This window comes from Equus quagga, chromosome 11 (assembly GCF_021613505.1).
Source record: "Equus quagga isolate Etosha38 chromosome 11, UCLA_HA_Equagga_1.0, whole genome shotgun sequence".
In the NCBI taxonomy this organism is placed as follows: domain Eukaryota; kingdom Metazoa; phylum Chordata; class Mammalia; order Perissodactyla; family Equidae; genus Equus; species Equus quagga.
In genome coordinates, this window is record NC_060277.1 from 10842251 (window position 1) to 10863827 (window position 21577).

Genomic DNA, 21577 nt, shown 5'->3' on the forward strand with positions numbered 1-21577 from the left:
CAACCTTATAGTTTGCCTATTTTTAAAAAAATCTCTCGGGGCTGGCCCAGTGGCGTGGGGGTTAAGTTCAAGTGCTCCATTTCAATTGCTCAGGGTTCATGGGTTTGGATCCAGGCAGGGACCTACACACCACTCATCAAATCATGCTGTGGCAGTGTCCCACACACAAAGTACAGGAAGACTGGCACAGATGTTAGGTCAGCAACGCTCTCCCTTAGGGAAAAAGAGGAAGATTGGCAACAGAGGTTAGCTCAGGGCCAATCTTCCTCACCAAAAAAAACCGAAAAAAATAGCTCTTACTAAGATTACAAATACCTGTGAGGGGAGGGCTTTTTCTTATCCATCTTTGTGTTTCCCCCAAGAGATCACTTTGCACATACTGGATACTTCATAAAAAGCAAATACCCAATGAAGTTTTATTGTTGTAAAAATAAGTGAAACTACATAATATCACAACTCTGCATTTTAACATTAGAAATAGATGTACAATGCCATATAAAACTATTTAATTATTTTAAAGGCTCATTTGGTACAAGAGCAAAGACTTTAATGCTAACTAAAACTTCTACTCACCCAAGCCATGAACTGTGTTGTAGTCTATGTCTGTCCCATACACATATGCACCAAAATGAGCAGATGCTATCAGAAGCCCACCTAAAAAAAATCACACAATTATGATCTGTTAACCAGAAAGTCCCAGACTCTTGTTTCTTCCCCTATTTAATCTGATCCAGATTCTTACAAACTAGCTGCAGGCACAGTACCCTAGAATGACACTGGTCCTGGCCATATTTAGCAGACCTCAGAACTGAAAAAACAAACCCCTAAACTGTGCTCACTACATTGGTCACAGAGCAAGGAATTAATGTATGCCCTGGCATCATTACTTTCACCAGCACTACTTAGAGAAAATTATCTTCTTTTGGTCAAAATAATGTATATTTAGTGATTTTCACCTTATTTTCAGAGGTCTATACAAACCATCTTCCTCCTTTCTTAAAAATGAGGATACAAGGCTGCTATAAGCAAACAGCTGGTAATAAATTCTGATAATTGGGCTCAACTGCCACTGAAGTCACAGTTTCAAATAACTAAAGAGGGCACAATTGATATATAAGACATTAATCTTTGCAATTAAAATATTAGGAAGAAGAATAGTTACTTCTATAAGCAGTGAAGCAATTATCTCTTAAACCGTAAATATGAATTTATGAATAACTATTATCAAACATACACAAAAATAATTAATACAATGACTTCTGTTTACTTAGTGCTGTGATCAAAGTGAAAACAAATGTCTCAAAACCATCTGATTGGATTAAGTAATTTGGTAGGTGGGACGAGCTCACACATGGAGAAAAATCTAAGATTAAAACATTAATGAAATTCCTTTAAAATAAAAGGTGACAATATTTTTAAATTATTTAAGAAAAAATTTACAAAGTTAAATAATTTAATAATTGTACTTTTCATTCACCTCCACTTTTTGTAAATCATCCAAATTAACATGCTCTCAATGCTTGGGCAAGTCTTAATAGCTATACTGTAGAAAGGGCTGTCAGTCAGAGTGAAATCAGTAAGTATTCTTCGATTATGCACAAACTCACACAGGGGAAAATAGCTAGGGTTCTTTCCCTTATATTCTTTTAAAATGTAATCTCCTAAATTAAGATGGGTAGTGCCTCCAGAGGGTCAAGATCTATAAATTAATGGTGTTCCTTCCATAGCCATTTAAAACATAGTTTGGTAACATGTACTTAAAAATACTTTGCTCATGAAAAATACTGTAACTACTTTCTACTGGAGTCCATGAAGAGGAGAAATGGAGGACCAAAGAACAGCAGAAACCAAAACCTAGGTTCCTTTACACTACCTAAAAAAGCACCTGTGCGAGAGGTACGGTGAGGAGGACCACACAATTCTTACTCTGTAAATGGACCAGTCCATCTTCAGGAAAAGTACTATATGTGATGATTTGGAATACTCATAAAATCACTTCACCCAAATTACGAGGAATTACTACAATTCTGCCAATTAAGGCAGATACTCACCTAGAAGAACTAGTTGTCAAGGGAAACAGAAAAGCTTTCCTGTGCTTCCTTAAACAGAACCTTATCCATTTGGTTAGAGTGAGTTTTGAGAAGACCCAATTTAGAGTACACTGCTGGAAGGAGATGAATAATCTGTTAGACTGCATCTGTTAGTTAACTCAGTGCCCTTAAGCTTTTCAACTTTTAAGTAAAATCATTATAAATTAGCTTCTCTGAACTAGTCACTGGGTAATCACTGTTAATCATCTAGTTGTTTTTTCAATTAAATTGAAAATTCTTTTTGCCTTTAGTTATACCTCAGTTGCAGTTTCTTTGGAAGCTTTCTGGTGGAAGAAGGGGTGATAAAAAAAACAAGGGATAAAGTGTTGAGGGGGCAGGTGAGGAGACTCACTCAATGTCTTATTATGCCATCAAGTGTAAGAATACCACGTATGTGATCTAGACTAGCAATTCAGTGTTCTAAATTCTCATTACTTAAATGGTAACCACTTTAAGGTTAGGGTAATATCTTACAGGTGAAAGGATATAATAAATGGAATTTATTTAGGATATAGAAACTAATTTATGACTTTCATCTTTAGAGAGTTAAGTAGAAAGCTTTACAAAATTATGGAAATAAGAACTGGGCTTTGGTTTTGCTGAAAGAAAAGGAGAAAAGGAGGAAAAATGGTGATACTACTACATCTATTTTATCCTTTTTAAAAAAGAACTCAAATAAATTAAACTAGCAGCCTGAGCAAAAGGGTATTGCCAGGAAATGGAAATTCTACCAGACAAACTATGAGACTCAGGAAAAGGGGACCACAAATAGCCATGGACAAAATGGGAAGCAGAGATTACTATATAGACCTACAGAGATCCACTCTCTCTCTCCTAACTTCTCTTTTCCTCTTCAGTCTCCTCCCAGAACTAGGACAGCTGGTTTCCCAAAACCTGGCTCCCGTGTCTATCATTCTGCAATGATAAAATTTCAAAAGGAGCCACATTCCTCTCCTTACACCCAGGAGCTATGTGAAGGTAGGAGAGGCCAAGGAGCGTACAATAGCCTCCTGGGTGCACTCTCAATTACGAAAGGAGCTGACTCACTTGAGAGAGGGGAAGGGGAAAAGGAATCAGAGCTATGGCTGCAGAGCTCCATCAAAAAATCATATCACAGCCAACTACAGCCATTGGCAGACACTGGGACAAATTATTTTTCACTATAAACAAAGAATCAGAAGTTTACAATTTTAACCCTCAAATTCCTTGCCTGCTGCCATAATTTGTCAACAGTTGCAAATTAAGAATATCTTGGAATACAGCCAAAGAAGGGACTAGAAAATGAGTTTATGGCAAGATTGTTCACCATCACCATTCAATATTAGCTATATCTAACATCTTTCATCACCAAAAAAGCATCTAAGTTCTTAACAAAATAATAATTCAAAAATAATGATAATCCATACAGTTCACTGAATAGCTACTATGCGTCAGCTAACTTGCTGAGAATTTCATATCCATGTATTACCTCACTTAATCCACACAATATATTACTTACTACCACTTTACAAATGATGGGACTGAGGCTTAGACAAGTTAAGAATCTTGCCCAAAGTCACACAGTAACTGATAGAGTAAGGATTGAAAACTCACTCTATTTGCTCTGTGATAGTCTCTACAATACCACTCCTTTGGGATCAGCAGCAATTGAAATAAGTATACGTTAGCTTACCAATTAGATAAACATATTCAACAAATTGAATTAAATTAAGTAAGTAAAGCTGCACACTCAGTTAATAAGAGTTATAGACCATCCACAAGTCTTGTATCATATCGCAGGCAGGCCTGTGCCATCGTAAGTGTTCAACATATTCACGCCGATCACTCTGAGTGATGCTCAATCAGAGCGGCAGTTCAGACACTTCCTCACTACTGAGAGCTGACCCATGATATGTATCCTCTCCCTTGGGAAAACGGAGATACACAACTTTGAAAAAACAAACCTTACTAAAGTGAAAAACAACATATTTGCTAAAATGGAAAGAAAAGTGTGTTTCTGCAGCTCATAATGTCATCCTAGATAATGCAGCAGACTGTCTAAACGAAAAAGGAAAGGTGTTAAGGCAAGAGAAGATTTTCTCTCTCCTTCCAGTTTCCCAGAAGTTCGTCTATACCCTTGAGATAGTCGCAGGTCACCAACAGTCAGTAAGTAAAGCATTGGGGAAACTAATACATATCAGTTTTGTAATCTTTAAAATTGAAAATTTAACACTTGAATTAAAAAAATACAAAAAAAGAAACAGAAGGAAAAAATATCATAAAATACTTTGTGAAAAACTATGGCCATGGAGGAGGGCACAGGGCTACTCATTTCTCCAATCCTTCAGAAGGTACTACCCATCAACCAGACAAAAGGACCAAGAAAGAGGACAAACTGTGCTTAAGAACTGTGTCAATTCAGAATTGTTGGCTATTATCAGTTTCAAAACAAAAGCACCAAAAACTAGGTACAGTCCTAAAGTTATGTTTATACAAACTCAAATTACAAAAAAATTTTAGCAGCATTTCTGCAGAGATCTACCTCTTGCAATTTTCTATTAACTGTCTTAAATATTGCAATTAATTTTCCATTAACTATCTTATACAAACTGCCCAACGACTAAGATATGCTAACCACTTTAAGGAGCTGCCCTAAAGCAAATCAGGGGCAGGTCTCCCCTCTCCTCACCACACTAGAGGTAGTCAATACCTTGATGGCTGTGGAAGTTAGCATTTCACAATATACCCAGCCTCATCTACATCGAGGGAAGGAAATTTTCCCCATAGTTCTAGGAACTCTGTTTTTAAACTTTACGGTATGGTCTACATGTATGCGTGCATATTAAGCATTACGTACATGAATATAACTCAAAGAATTCCTCTCACTTCACAGAAAGAGTTTTTAGAAGTCCAAGAACAAGATTAAGGATTAATAAAGAGTTTAGCATTTAGAAAAAGATAAATTGGACCCATTCCTCACAAAATACAAGAAAATAAACTCCAAATGGACCAGAGGTCTAAAAGGAAAAATTAAAATTAAGAGAGTACTAGAAGAAAACATAGCTGAATTCCTCTATAATTTGGATGTAGGGAAAACTTGTGTGTGGCAAAAAGCAATTACATGCAGAGTCAAAAGATAAATGGCAAACTGAGAGAAAATATTTTATATATATTATTTTATATTTATATATATATAAAACATTTTACAATGGGGGGTTAATGTCTCTAACATACAAAGAACTTTTAAAAATAAGGAGGAACAAAAAGACTACAGAAAAATGAGCAAAAGACATGAAAGACAATTCCAAAAAAGTTATAAAAATGGCCCTTAAATATAAAATGTCATTAGACTTCATTCATAATAGGAAAAATAAAAATTAACACTTCATTGAGATAACATTTTCACCCAAGAGACTGGCAAAATTTCAAAAGCTTAACAATTTACCCTGATGGAGCAGCTGTGAGGGAAAAGGAACTCATCTATTGCTTGCAAGAATGCAAAATGGCATAATGGAGAGGAATTTGAAAACATTTAACAAAACTACATATGCATACACTCTTCAACCCAGAAATCCCACTTACAAGAATTTACCCCAGAGCTATATCTCCAACATTATGAAAGCATGTATGCACAAGATTATTCACTGCAAGAATTATTTGTAACTGCAAAATATTGAAAACTACCCAGTCCAAGCAGGAGATTGTTTGAAAAAATTTCAGTCCCTACGCCCGTGGAGTATAACTATAAAAAAAGAATGAAGACAACCTCTATGAACTAACAGGAAATGATATCTAGGAAATATTGTTAAGCGAAAAAAGCAAAGTTAAAAACAACATATAGGGGCTGGCCCGTGGTGCAGCGGTTAAGTTCGCATGTTCCACTTCTCAGGGGCCTGGGGTTCGCCTGTTCAGATCCTGGGTGTGGACATGGCACCACTTGGCAAGCCATGCTGTGGTAGGCATCCCACAGATGAACTGGAGGAAGATGGGCACGGATGTTAGCTCAGGGCCAGGCTTCCTCAGCAAAAACAGGACTGGCAGTAGTTAGCTCACGGCTAATCTTCCTCCAAAAAAAAAAAAAAACCATATATAGTATGCTATCTTTTGTGTAAGAAAGAAGTGGAAATAAGAAAATGTACATATATCTGCTTATCTTAAAAAAAAAACAGGAAGAATGAACTAGAAAACAAAGAAGTTGGTCACCTACAGGATAAGGAAGCAGGATGGGAGGGATATGAAAGGAAGTGACATTTCTCTGAATCTACCTTCTTGTGTAGTTGTGACTTTTGGAAGCAAATTAATCTTCTACATATTTAAAAATAAAAGTAAGGGGCCAGCCTAGTGGCATAGTGGCTAAGTTTGTGCACTCTGCTTCCATGGCCCAGGGTTCACAGGTTTGGATCCTGGGCGCAGACGGAGCATCACCCATCAAGCCACACTGTGGCAGCATCCCACATAAAATAGAGGAAGACTGGCACAGGTGTTAGCTCAGTGACAATCTTCCTCAAGCAAAAAGAAGAAGACTGGCAACAATGTTAGCTCAGGGACAATCTTCCTCACAAAAATAAATAAATAAATAAAGGTAAACCAACAAGGATGAGGGGGAGTAAAAATCTAAAACTGAGGGCAAACTGGAAAAAGTGAACTTAACTGAATTTTAAATGAAGGGGGAAAAGAAGAAAGCACAATATTTGACTTTATTGCCCCTTAGGCAGAGTAGGGAACTAAAAACATATCCTGAAAACATATCTTTTAATAGGATTGTTTTTTAGTGGTATAGGCAAAGCAATTTTGAAATTATTCTAAATTTATTATAGGAATGAGCAAAAGAGTAAATGTGTGTTGATGCTGATAGGAACCAGGGTTCTAACAGTGGAAGGAAGTACATGTAAATATGGAAGGGGGGTAGGCAAGAAAGAAATTTGTGGGGATAGACTGGAATTTGTAGTATATGTGAAAATCTCACAATTTCTAAAATATGTCAACATGCACAGATAGTATATGTGTAGGAATATGTGTCTGTGTATTTGCACAGGCATTTACATGCACATTGTGTACACACACACACATATTTCCCAGCTTATCGGCTAAAGGGTCTAGAAATGAAGATACCTAGCATCCAGATCTTGGTCTCTAACATCATTCCCCACCAAAAGAAACAAGGGTTCCCTGGAGAAATGATTCATTCCAGGGTTTGGCAGGTAGAAGACGAGCCAGGGAGTGCTCAAAAAAACAAAAGAAGATAGGAACATGTCACAAAGACAGATCCAATGTGAAAGGGCTCTCACTAGGTAAATCTAGGAGAACTTGAGGAACAAAATAATTAAGAAAAGTAATGAATTATAGACCATTGGGGGGGAAACGGGGGAATTTACTAATTCATATTAATAATAGATAAATACACAGGAAAGAAGAAAAGGCCCCTCCTTAGAACAGACTGAGTATCAACTGGTAAATGCGGCGCGAGTGCTGGAGTTGAAAAATCATCCCCTTGTAAGCATCAAAGTCAAGACTACTTCAGGCAAGAATCATCAATGGACGCTAAACCTGACAACCTGACAGGACTGAGGGGGGATTTAGATATGAAAAAGAATATTTATATGGTCTTAATGTGTCTCCCCACAGACTGCCTGTTAACTGCAAAGGAAAAAAAGTAGTACAGTTACGTGTCACTTAACGATAAGGATATGTTCTGAGAAATGTCTCATTAGGCAATTTCGTCATTGTGCGAACACCATAGAGTATACTTAGGCAAACCTAGATGGCATAACCTACTACACACCTAGGCTATACGGTACTAATCTTACAGGATCATCATCATATATGCAGTCCGTCATTGACCGAACGTCATTATGCAGCACATGACTGTAATCACACTGGGGGGAAAAAAAAATCGAACACTGTCTGACCCAGCTGATCAAAATTAACATTATCAACAAGGGGCAGATAGACATCATCTGGATGCCCTGAGAAGGACACAAAATCACTGATGTAGAAGTCCAGCCAGGAACCTGAATCCAATCATGAGAAAACATCAAACGACCCAAAATGAGGAACACTATGGATAAAAAATAAAGGGTAGAGGGACAGTACTGTTTGCAAGTGCCAATTTCACAAAAGAAAGGATTTGGATATGTTCCATATCAAAGGGATCAAAGAAATGTTGACAACAAAATACAATACTTGATGGCAGACTGGAAAGAAAAAAAGATGGTATAAAGGACATTAGTGGGTCAATTAACAAAAATGAAATATAAACATTAACGTATTGTGTTAATAGTACATGTACGAACATTGAAAACTATACCGTGGTTATGTAAGAGAATATCCTTATTAAGAAACATATACTGAAGCACTTGAGGGGTAAAGGGACGTGATGAATGCAACTTATTTTCAAATGGTGCAGAAAAAAAATGTTATGTACATAAACAAAGAAAAAACAAAAGATAAAGTAAATGAGGCTAAATGTTAACAACAGTTTAATCTGGGTCAAGGATATGTAGGTGTTCTTTGTTCTATTTTTATTCTCATAACTTTTCTATAAATTTGGCATTATTTCCAGTAAAAGTTCAAGAAGTAGAAGGAAGCACTAAGGATAATGAGGTTAGGGAAGAAAGGAATAAGTAGTATGCAGGGGGCGGAATATATGGAGACAATGATGGACTGAGAGCAGAGAGACTCGCTAGTGGATTAATTCAACAACACACACAGAAAATCATTCCTTCAGAGATGATTTTCCACAGAAATCTCTCGACTTTAATACTATTTCTTCCTAGTCACATGTGGTCATATTCCTCAAGTTGGTTTATGCGGTACTAGCTGGCTGGCAGATCCTAATGCAGAGAGAGGCAGCTCTAGGACAGTAGTGCAGAGCAGAAATTCTGGAGTTAGACTGCTTGAGTGTGAATTTCGTGAAATTTACACACTGTATAACCCTGGCCAAATCACTTCACCTCTCTCTGTGCCATCATGTCCTCAGGAAGATTTTTTAAAGTTTCTCCATGTCAGTTGTAAGAATTAAATCAGATAGTAACGTTAGATTGCAGAGCGTAGTACCTGACACGTTCACTATTCAACCAGTGTTAGCTATTGCAGCATCTCTGCTTAGGGAGTTTCTGAGGGGGAAAGATGGCTACAGGGTGAAACTCTAAACACAGCCTAATTTGTTCCCACACAATCTGAATCACAATGAATTTAGCCAGACAAACCTAAACATGAGTACTCCCTAGGTATGGGCAAGATCGAGCAAAAATGGGTTGAAGCAGGAAAATGTCTGTGCAGAGTCAGATGAAATAACCTTGGAATTTGAGAACTTCTACACAAAGTTAATGACAAGGACATCCAATCAAGTATGTATAGAACCCAGGTTGTGGCCTCAGAAGCCAGGCTCTAGCCCAGTAATACTCAGTCACTTTTCTTATTTTCATACATATAAACCTCCACAAACCAAATCAAAGATAAGGCACATTAACCATTCTTCTCCATGTAAGTATATGGTTATCAATTTTAAAAGATGGATACTTTTTTTTTTATCTTATCACTCAAGTCTTTCTTCCCCTCAAGAGTTTTCCTATTTAAGTAACATACGTAGCTTTACATTTCGACAACGTATGCTGTTGCAATGTATGGTATACTCCTCCCTAGTGGTTTACTTGGGGGAAAACCCCCACAAAATTCTATCAGCATCATCTTTGAAGTCACAAAAGTGTTAAATATTGGCTATTACACAAACGTGGTTGTCTCTTAGCCACTATCTAATGATAATTAAAAGACTACTCTATCCATTTAATCTCTTAGCATTATTACTACGACTTTGACTAATAAAAACAAGGAATGTCTCTACACTAGCTTAACCATTAAATAAAAATACCTGTTCCAACAAATGGATCAAAGACAATATCATTTTCTTTCACTTTTCCATGGTTGGCCATGATAAATGATAAACCAGCATCCATGCTTGTATTTCCAATAAAATGTCTCTTTTTGACACTGTATGACTCGATAAGCTCCCTCTGTCCATCTGCAATCTAGATCAGAGATAATTTTCAAATTAGTATAACTGTACAGAAGAGATTCAAGATAATCACTCACAGTGAAACCACAGTATTTTGGTGATAACTTCTTTCCACTTACTTCTGCCCTAAATTTTAAAAATGTGATTAAGGTAGTTACAGAGAAATATCTTTTATTTCTTAGTGTGTCCCATTTAGTTTGACTTTTCAAATCAAATTTGGATTGAAGTTGATTGCAATTAACGCAGGGGTTGGTGGTGAGGAAGCTTTACCCACTTCTTTTTTCTCCTAAACAGCAATATTCTCGAACATAAGCCTCAGCTTCCACTCGCACACTTACAGCCTCAGGGAAGCAGGCAGAACTGTCCTGCAGTATTTCATGTCTGTTCAGAATGGAAACCTAGACTGAAGAGCTCCCCAAATGAGACACCTCAGCTATCACAGCACGCTGCCTTTTCTCTGCTTTATTAAAAAGCAGTTCAGACTTTCTGACAAGTCCTGTGTTCATGCTTCCAGGTCCACCACCTCCTAGCGAGGCCCTATATCTAACAAATCTCTTGCACTTCACAGGAATCTCTGGAAAAACAAACGGCACAAGACACACAACCACATACTTTTCACTGATTTTAATTCATACAGTAGTTCTGACTCTTCAGCTGCTTTTAAGTTCTACATATAAAGAGTCAAATACAAAGGCATAACATTGAGCTTTTAAAGAAACAAACTGAAATAGGTAAAAAGAATACTTGCTTACCCATCTACCAAAATAAACATTATGTGGATTCTCAGGGATGCAGTTTGGGTCCAAACCATAATCCTCCAAAAGAGAGAATATATGCTGTGGCTTCTTTAAATTCACTTTTCCTTCAAATGGCAGAAACTCAAGTGCCTAAAAAATGAAAGCAATCCTAATGTCTACAAAAATTTAAAAGGAAAAATAGTGCTTATATAAGCATACCTATTTTATAAGTTTGGTAGCAATATTACATAAGACAAAACATGAAAAGTACTTAGCACACAATGTGCTACAAAATAAGCACTTACAGACACTGGGTATCATTATATATCAAGAGTGGCTGGAGGACACTAATCTCATAGGTTTTTCGGTTTGTGCTAATTCACTTACATCTATTCGTTTGACTTTTTCTTCTTGTGTCAATGTTTTATTAAATGTATGAATCTTTATTTTATACGTTGAATCTGAATGCAGAAATGGAACCTAAAATAAAAGCAAATAAAATCTGTAAGCTTAGAAATTCTACAGTATCTGCAGATATGTCTATATAAAACCACTTTTCACTACGCACCATCTTCTCCACAGGGTAGCTCCTAAGAGAACTATACAGCTCCTCTGAAGATCTTCCATGACCCCACAGTTCAAATATGGACCTAGGAAATAAATGATTGGTACTAACCTCAGTAGAAATTAGTTCATGTAGTAGTAATACGTAACAACTACTTCACTAGTTCCTTATGCTCACTCCACTAAAATAATTGCCTAAGTTTTCTAAGCTATAAATGTGAAATACACAGCCTGGAAACAAATAGAGCATTTGTCACAAGTCCAAATTATGCATAGGAGTTGAACTTTATACAGAAAGAGAAATTTAACATAAATGAAGATTTTTCCAAGTTTTCATCATAATATTTTTATACTAGAATACAAATGATGCAGTAAAATCACTTGTTATTTTAGTGAAATGAGTGAAAAGCTGCAGGAAATCCAATTTTTCCCAGTGTCCTCTCCATAAAACAAAAAGGAAAATGACCAGATAAAAATGTTACTATTAATATCTAGCTATTACTTACTAACATTTAGGAACTATTAGTTACTTTTATTACTTAGAAAAACAAAATTCTTACTATAAAAAAATATTATCAGGGCTGGTGGCACAGCAGTTAAGTTCACACGTTTCAGCAGCCCGGGGTTTGCCGGTTCGGATCCCGGGCGCAGACATGGCACCACTTGGCAAGCCATGCTGTGGTAGGCATCCCACATATAAAGTAGAGGAAGATGGATGTGGATGTTAGCGCAGGGCCAGTCTTCCTCAGCAAAAAAAGAGGAGGACTGGCAGCAGATGTTAGCTCAGGGGTAATCTTCCTCAAAAAAAAAAAAAAAATCAAGTTTCCATCAATTTCAAGGAACATTTAAACAATTACAACCAAAAATTCATTACAATCAATTAAACAGTTTTTAGAATTAGGGATAATGGAACTTGGTCTATACATTAGCATAGTGTTACACATCTAAATTCAAACTACTTTATAATTGTAATCAATGCTGCCATTAGGATTGAGAACATTATCCTTTGAAAACAAATTCCTCCTTGACCCTTTCTTTAAATTTATAGAAAGAGGGCCTCTACAGCAATTTTCCTCTGACTTAACTATCACTTAAGCAGTGACCTCAGCTACACAAAACACAGAGAATAAAAAGCAACGCAATAAAAAAAATTACTCAAAAATATCCCAAAATTCCATGTATTCACCGTTTTTGTCTTCTTCTTAATGTTTAAAAATTATAAGCTTGGTCAACTCATTCTCTCAACAAACATGTATTAAGGATTACTACATGAGAGGAATTGTTCTAGGTACCACTGGGATACAGCAGAGAATAAAGCTCCATGCCTTCATGAAACTTAAGGGAGAAAAAACTGGGCAAATAAACTGAGAGAAAACATAGGCAACACAATCTATGGAAAGGGAAAACTCTGAAAACCAAAATAATAAAAAGCAGTAAGAGCTAACAGCTAATATAACACAAAGTACAAGGAACTGTCCTAAGGCCATTTAATATTAACCCACTTATTCCTCATAGGAACCCCATGATGGAGCTGCCAGTATCATCATCCATTTAACCAACAAGCAAACTGAGGCACAAAGAGATTAATCTCAGGTCATACAGCAATTGATAAAGCTAGGATTCAACCCCAATCCTTCTGACTCCAAACTCCATACTCTTTACCACTATGATACATTGCTTCTCAGAAAGAAAAATGCAAAAAGACCAGGAATCCCAAGCCATTCAGGAAAGGCACACACAGTTCCACACATCGTAATTATCCCTAAGGAACTATTCTACAGTATAACACAGAAATGAATGCTTGTAATGATAACTTAGAATCAATAAAATATGAACACTCCATAGCCTCCTTTCCAGAAAAAATTTACATATTAATATATTTAATATTAAAATGGTCAAAATAAACATTCGACATATAACCTTGAGTTGTAACTGAAACATTAATTTATAGTAACACCTTTTATGATTTAGATTTTCAGCGTAAACAGTTTTCATATATATAATTGTACTATTATGATCCCTGTTTTAGAGATTATAAAGCTTATATGGATTGCCCCATTTCTCATGGGTGCTATACAAGTAAGCGTGAATGTCAACTAATTAATATAAGGTTAATAATGATCTAAAATATTTCACTGATTAAAGAAGTAATAATGAAAACTTTCTGACAAAAATCCTTTAAGGGAATATCCTTTGAGGAAAGAAGGGAAATGGAATCGGGAAAGGTGCACAGGGAGCATCAATGGTTTCTGTAAAACATTTTTTCTCAAAAAAAAAAACCTGTGGCACAGAACACAATTGAGAGCCCAGAAATAAAACCACACACCTATGGACAGCTGATTTTGACAAAGGAGCCAAGAACATACAATGGAGAAAGGAAAGTCTCTTCAATAAATGGTGTTGGGAAAACTAGACAGCCACATGCAAAAAACGAAAGTAGATCATTATTTTACATCACACACAAAAATTAACTCAAAATGGATTAAAGACTTGAATGTAAGACCTGAAACCACAAAACTCCTAAAAGAACATACAGGCAGTAAGCTCTTTGACATCAGTCTTAGCAGCATCTTTTAGAATACCATGTCTACTCAGGAAAGGGAAACAAAAGAGAAAATAAACAAATAGGACTACATCAGATTAAAAACCTTCTGCAAAGCAAAGGAAACCATCAACAAAATGAAAAGACAACCCACCAACTTGGAGAAAATACTTGCAAATCATATTTCCAACCAGGGGTTAATTTCCAAAATATATAAAGAACTCACACAACTCAGCAACAAAAAAATGAACAACTCAATCAAAAAATGGGCAAAGGATGTGAACAAACATTTTTCCAAAGAACATATACAGATGGCAAACAGACAGATGAAAAGATGCTCAACATCACTATTAGGGAAATGAATCACTATTTAGGGAATTACTAAAACTACAATGAGACATCACCTCACACCAGTCAGAATGGCTATAAAAAACAAAACAAGAAATAACAAGTGTTGGAGAGGCTATAGAGAGAAGGAACCCTCACACACTGCTGGTGGGAATGCAAACCGGTATAGCCACTATAGAAAACATTATGGAGATTTCTCAAAAAACTAAAAATAGAAATACCATATAATCCAACTATTCCATTACTGGGTATTTATCCAAAGAATATGAAATCAACAATTCAAAAAGATTTATGCACCCCTATGTTCATCACACCATTATTCACAATAGCCAAGACGTGGCAGCAACCCAAGTGTCCATTAACAGATGAATGGATAAAAGAGATGTGGTATATATACACAATGGAATACTACTCACCCATAAAAAAAGAAAAAAGCATGCCATTTGCAACAACATGGATGGACCTTTAGGGCATTATGCTAAGGCAAATAAGTCAGATAGAGAAAGACAAATACTGTATGCTTTCACTCATATGTGGAAGCTAAACAAATACATAGATAAGGAGAACAGATTAGTAGTTACCAGAGGAAAAGGGCAGTGGTGGGAGGGCAAAAAGGGAAAGGGGAACATGTATATGGTGATGGACAAAAACTAGACTAGTGACGGTGAGCATGATACAACCTATGCAGAAACTGAAATAACGTACACCTGAAATTACACAATGCTAAAAGTCAATGCCAACATGACCTCAATAAAAAAATTAAAAATTAAGAAAGAAACACAAAAAATCTATAGCAAATATCTCAAAATGTTGACACCTAACAAGGTAAACATGGTTTGTTTTTCATTGTTTTTGTGGTATGCTCAAAATATTCCATATTAAAAATAAATCAACCAAACAAAATTAACTTTCAATCCCTATTCTCCCACTGAAAAATCTGAGTTTAAGCTAGTTTTGAGTCTATGCTTATTATAGTCTATTTTAATTCTGGAACAAGTAACACTACAATTAGGATTGTGATTTTTATCCTTTGCAAATGAATTCCTCCTTTGCTTTCTGTTAAGTTTACAGAGAGAAGACCTCTACAGTAATACTCCTTTTACCTAGTTAACCCTTAAGGTATAACCTCAGCTCTGCAAAATAGAGAATAAAAAGTGGCCAAGGCAATTATTACATAATATTATACAATCATTACACAATTACTACTTGTACTGCCATTAATAAAATATATGCACCAGAAGATATGAGATTTGAAGAAAGTGTACAAGTTCTTGGTCCTCAAATAGCTATTTTAAACGTAGTAAGACTTAGCGTCAGAAACCAAACACCTCTTAAAGCCATAAATTTTAAAACGCTAATCTAAAGTAATAATTACTCAAAGGATGTTTCTAGTTTATGTTTCCATTTTCTAGCCATTTTTATTGAATAAGATAGATCCACTAACAAGCTTCACTTTAGGAAATTAGATTTAGTACTGCGGCTAGTTTTCAATAGCATGAACTTAACTGAAGATGGGGCTGTAGTCTACTCAATACAGCAATTACATATCATGCTATAAACACTACTAATCATGTTAGTAAAACTAGATATATATAAATTCTTATTTGTACTGCATTATTAAATATTATAATTTCTAAGGAAAACATGGTTTTCAGCAATCTGCCAACATGTTAGGGAAAAAAAGCAAGTCAAGGATAAGTTGTTCAATTTTTAAGATGCTAGCTGAAAATACAGTTTAATTTTCAAACCCAAAGATATAAAATTTTCCAATAGTGTGGGGGGGGGGGGAAGAAAAAAAGAAACAGATGCCAACAATAAAACCTAGAAAACACTCAGGTAGGGTGAACGATAAATGACCTCATTACATTAATCCATACCAATGCACGATAATCAGAATTCCTCTAACAAATAAAACAGCAAAACATAATTCCTGGCAGGCCTCACTTTTTGTCATCTTCCACTTCAATCTGCTCATCCAAGTAAAAACCAATTATAAGAAACACATTTTTAGATTTTCAATACTTTGCTTATAATTAAATGTGGCATTTGTCCTATGTAATAACACAGCATTTTCATCTTACATTCCCTAAAACGGAAGTTTAAAACAATTATTCCAAAACAAGTGTTTCTGCATTTCACCACTGAGACTCTCATCTGGAGTTTCAGCAGACAACTCTTCTCTGTTCTCCCACCGCCATCCAGTGGCAAATGCAGGTAACTGCAAGCAACTCTGAGTTCCCCTCAACCACCACCACCTTCCACTTTCTGCCAGTAGAGCAAAGAGTAGGACAGAGTAGTTATGAGAAGTACAGTGTACATTATAGGTGTCTCTTACTTGGCACACACTGTCCGTTTCATTAAATTTCTGGCAATCTCTTCAGAGGGAATGCTAAGAATCCAAAAAGGAGACTGAAAGAAAGAACAATATACAACTTACTTCTAAGTGGTTTTATGGCCTCACTTGCTCTTATTCAGGAAGTCAATAAGGAGAGATTCCTATTTGTTACTCTCATGTAAGACACCTGCTCTGACTCTAACCAAAATAAAAATTTGCTCGAATAGTAAAAAAGTAAATTATCTTAGTAGGTAACCTGTTAGGATAATATCAATGTCAGAACACTTCTATAAATGACTCTAAATGAAAATATCAGCAAATTTAAGGTTATTTAAACTTAAGGTTAATCTTGTATTTGCTCTCTTATGTAGTCTGACCAAAAGAATGCATATTATAACCCAAAGTACAGTCTCAAATTTTTTATTGTTGCTAATCATTCCTTAAAATAAAGCTATTTTATTTTTAACTTCTAAGTAATGTATTTTTTTGAATGATCCCTCTTTTTCTAGGTAGTTGTAGCCACCTGATGGGAGGAGGCGGGGCTCTTTGAAATAACTATGATGGAAAATCATAGGGTATATTATTAAATTACCACTGATTTCTATTATTTTAGCTAAGGACAAAAGTTCCAGGTGCATCGGGGGGGGGGGTTCCCAATGCCCTGTCAACACTCAAGATGAGAGGCACTTTTAAACTCCACCCAGAGAACCCCAGAGCACAGCAAAACGCAGCAGGACCCTGACCTCAGTTCATCACCCTCACCCGACTATATCTAGGCTCCCTCTTCTCCTCCCTCGATAAGTGAAGGTCACTCAGCAGCACAAGTCCAACCCCAGGGACTTTCAACTTAAGTTCTCTCATCTTTTGCAAGAAACCCTCCCTACACACCCAGTCTTTCTTCTTCCAATATTACACTACTCTACGGAAAAATTCAAAATAATACAAACAGGAAAAAAGACGGTCATCTTAGTATTATTTTTATTAGGAAAAGTTTAAAAGCAACCTGAATGAAATGAAATTGTTAGGTAAATTATGGTAGAGCTAATCAATGGAAAATATTTCACAGCTCTGTTAGTGATGAAGGCTATGTAGCAACGTGTACCTAAATTAACACTATGAAGTGGAAAAGAGACTGCAGAAGTTCCTAAGTAGCATTACAACTGAACGAAAAAAGTACATGAAAAAAGACTGGAAGGCAGAATTCCCAAATTATAAGTCATGTCAAGGAGGAAGAACTATGAATGATTTTTTCTTTTTCTTTTTCTGTTTTCCAAGCTTCTCTAATACACTGATAAACTATCAAATACAAAATAAATTCACAATCTTACACACGCACAATTTCACATTTTAAAATGATTCCCAATATAAGTCTGAAATTCTGCTAAATTCTAAATTTGAATTCTAATCACACATCATCAATATTCTTTTTCAGTGAAGGGACAGATATGAATTATAGTACAATTGTTGAATTAAAAATTAAAAACTAGTAAACTGGGGCCGGTCCCGTGGCCAAGTGGTTAAGTTCGCTCACTCCGCTTTGGCGGTCCAGGGTTTCCCCAGTTCGGATCCTGGGCGCAGACATAACACCACTCGTCAGCCCACGCTGAGGCGGCGTCCCACATGCCACAACTAGAAGGATCCACAACTAAAATATACAAGTATGTACCAGGGGGTTTATAGGGAGAAAAAGAAAAAAAAAAATCTTTAAAAACTAGTAAACTAACTGAATACTGGAAATAAACCTAAATTTTTTCCCAAAATATCCTTTTTATTCAATTGCCCCCAGAAATACAAGCAGCCATATAAATATAAATTTAAGATTTGCAGTTCTCATCAAACCTAAAGTTCTATTTATAAGTATATTACGTATGGTATAATGAAGACTATAAACTCAACTTACCTTTCCATAAGTTCCTTGATTACTGATGAACTGACCTCCAAAAAGTGAAAGCAAAGACTTTATCTCCTATATTGAAAATATTACAGAGGACATACTTTAACACAGGGAACTCAAAGTCTATTAATAGATACAATATAATAAGATTTTAAAAAAACAATGGCTTGATGATCTACCTGAGGCATTTAAATTTCAACACTAGACAAATTACAACTCTGGGTTCTGAACAAATTTTACAGTCACAACCATAGTAAGTAATTTCTGAGAAATTTTAGACAACAGGAGAGCTGCCAAAAGACTTGGTTAGAAAATGCCCTGATTCTGAAAAGGAAAAAAACAGATGACAAAAACCACAGATTAGTAAATCTGACAACTGACGAATAAAAATAAAATAATTAAACAGATGATTACAGAATGTTTAGAAGAGAAATAATGATTAACTAGGGAGCATCACTGTGGGTTCATTAAACACAAGCCATATTGAGTTAACCTCTTCTTTCTGGATAAAGTTACAGAACTAGAAAGAGAACACAATAGCTACTTAAACTCATCAGGTATGCAAAGTTGTAACCTATTCAGATAGTATGTATATTCTATGAAGCAATCACTTTGTATGGATGAACATAAGATGACTATACAAATTTTATGATTTGTACTACTAACAAATTTTGTTTCCTCAAATAACATAAAGCAGGTAGAATCCCTCTCCTCTGTGTAGGTCTTAGAGAGGAGGTAACCTAACATATATATATATATGTATATATATAATAGAGAGAGAAGTGCCCCCGTTGCCAGGTGCCTACAATCCTCTTTCCTCCCAGCTAGGAGAAGGAGCCTTTAACTCCAAGCCCATCATGAGCAACAGCCACCACGAGAGAAAGTATACCCAGACTGCGGACATCCTCCACCTCAGGATCAAAAAGAATGGGAGGTTTGAGCAACTAGTGCCTTTTCTGCTTTCCTTTTGTCTATGTAACAAATCGTTTTGTTTTTAATTCCTGGTATTCGAAGAGGCTAAATTCAGCTGAAGCACATGGACAGACCAAGAATTAGCATGGACTATCAGTAAATCACTGAAAGTAGCCCAAAAGCCATTTTGCAAGATGGCCTTCACAAATTTAACTAGCTGGCCTCACTGGACCTGGCAGGCAGACCACAATTTGATTTTCAGCTCTTCCAAATAGCAGCCGGTGGTTTTATACAGGACATCAGCTCTTTCAGCTCTCAGTTCCCTTGTCTACAAAAAAGGAATCACAGCTATCTCATGAGGTAAGCAGGTATGTAAAGAGGGGAGCACAGAACCCAGGCTGTTAGCAGGGAATCAAGATGACGATGACAACACTGCCCTTGAAGTCCAGCGGCTCAAGAAATCAGGGAAGATAGACAGAGTTTAAATACTGAAAAGAAAAAACAAAGTTATAGGTTAAGTTACTTGGTCTAGAATCATTGCTGTTCATTCTCTATTAAAGCATATTGTGAAATCAGCTTTACATTGGAAACATCAAAGTTTGCTGCTCCTGGAATAAACCGTTAAGAATCAGCAACAGGCTAGAACACAAAGGCTCTATGAGTCTAAAGAGAAGTGAAGGCTTATGGGAAGTTGTATGGTATAGAGTTAGCCCCACTACCCAAAACTCACGCAATGACTTAAGACTGAGAGTAAATGCGATAACCTAAGCTCCAAATTTAAAAGCAAAACATTAAACTACTCCATCAATCTACTTTGAAAAAGTAAAACGAAATATTTACTCATCTTATGGTAAATTCACTTCCTAGTTGAGAATCTTTCTACATTAGGAACAAATGAATCTGTATTGGATACAAAACTATGGCATCATCTACAGCACGCCTGATGCATTAATTCACCTGAGCTTTCCAGTTCTTTCAGCCACTCACTTTTTCATCCGTTTAGTTTGCTTCAGAACCAGCAATAAAACCCAGGTGGCTGAACTTTACTTTCAGTACAATAAGGCGGCTGCCAACTAAAATTGGCCCTGATTAACTCTACAGAGGTAAAACCAGACCACACTTACCTTCCTAATCTCTTATTTTAATCATAAAGGCAGCTACTCATTACAACTTTCTGCCTAGCAGTTCTAATACAGTAGATGGGCCCAAAAGTGTAGCTGATCCTTTTGATTACCTTTCCCAAAGGGATCCTTTCACTCAAGTCAATATTTATTAAACAACTGATAAGTGCAAGGCACTGAGCTGTGTAAAGATAAATATATATTTATCCTCAGGGAGCTTAAGGTCCAGTAGAACTAACAAAACACTTAACCTAGTAACTGAAATGTGAGGTGTAAAACAGCGAGTGCTCTTAAAGAAGCAAAAAAGTATTCTAGTAGAGTACAGGGGAGGAAAAGGTTACTTCAGCTGTAGAAGAAAAGTTTCAGCGGAAACTGACTTAAACCCTAAACACAGAATTTGTATAGATGAAAGAGGACTTCCACTTCCAGTACCAGCACACTAGGTAATTCAGATTATGCCTCCTGCTGAGAAGAAGTAGAAAATCCTGACATCTGCTTGAAGACATGGAGAGATCACAAGAATTACCAAACCAATATCCAGGAGAGGACAGAAATCCCAAGGTGGAGCCACTTGCTCCCTGGGACAGTTACCAATTCCAAAAGCAGCGGTGAGGGTGGACAGCCCTTTTGATAGCTCAGTAGAGAGAGGGCGATAAAAAGAGTATAGGACCATCCAAGGGGGGGAAAGGAGGCTTGATACACCACCCAGTTTAGACTGGGAATCCCAAAAAGCAACACACCCTAGGAGTATGTGTGAGTATGTGTGACTCAGAACAGAAACAGAACTTAATGCCTGAAAATGAGTTCAAGTGATCCTAGACCGTTAATGCTCCAATGTGCTCCTATCTTCTCAAGAAGATTTACATCATCCTAGGCTTCATATTATGTCTTCAAATAAATTTTCAAGTAATCTGGCACATATTTAAGAAATAACGCAGCACATATATGAAAATGCACCAAGAGAAATAATATGCAAAAGAAACAGACCCACGGGACCTCTTTTATCATATTTAACATAAACTGTGCTTTCTATATGCCTAT

The 21577-nt window shown here is 36.3% G+C and overlaps 1 protein-coding gene across 7 annotated transcripts in view; it reads right to left on the reverse strand.

Moving 5' to 3' along the window:
• TRMT11 (tRNA methyltransferase 11 homolog) overlaps positions 1–21577 on the reverse strand; it is an 84618-nt gene that overhangs the window by 58621 nt on the left and 4420 nt on the right. For 5 of the 7 annotated variants that reach the window (XR_006890817.1, XR_006890816.1, XM_046677416.1 and 2 more), the window contains exons 2-8: positions 18510–18575; positions 16610–16683; positions 11389–11470; positions 11208–11300; positions 10836–10970; positions 9940–10096; positions 574–654 (exon numbers count right to left, since the gene is read on the reverse strand). Coding sequence is in view for 5 of the 7 variants with exons in the window: in XM_046677416.1 (XP_046533372.1) it covers positions 574–654; positions 9940–10096; positions 10836–10970; positions 11208–11300; positions 11389–11470; positions 16610–16683; positions 18510–18575 (688 nt within the window). In the remaining 2 variants the exon portion in view is untranslated. The remainder of the gene's footprint in view (positions 1–573; positions 655–9939; positions 10097–10835; positions 10971–11207; positions 11301–11388; positions 11471–16609; positions 16684–18509; positions 18576–21577) is intronic. The other 2 variants (XM_046677418.1, XM_046677421.1) reach the window with 2 other exon arrangements.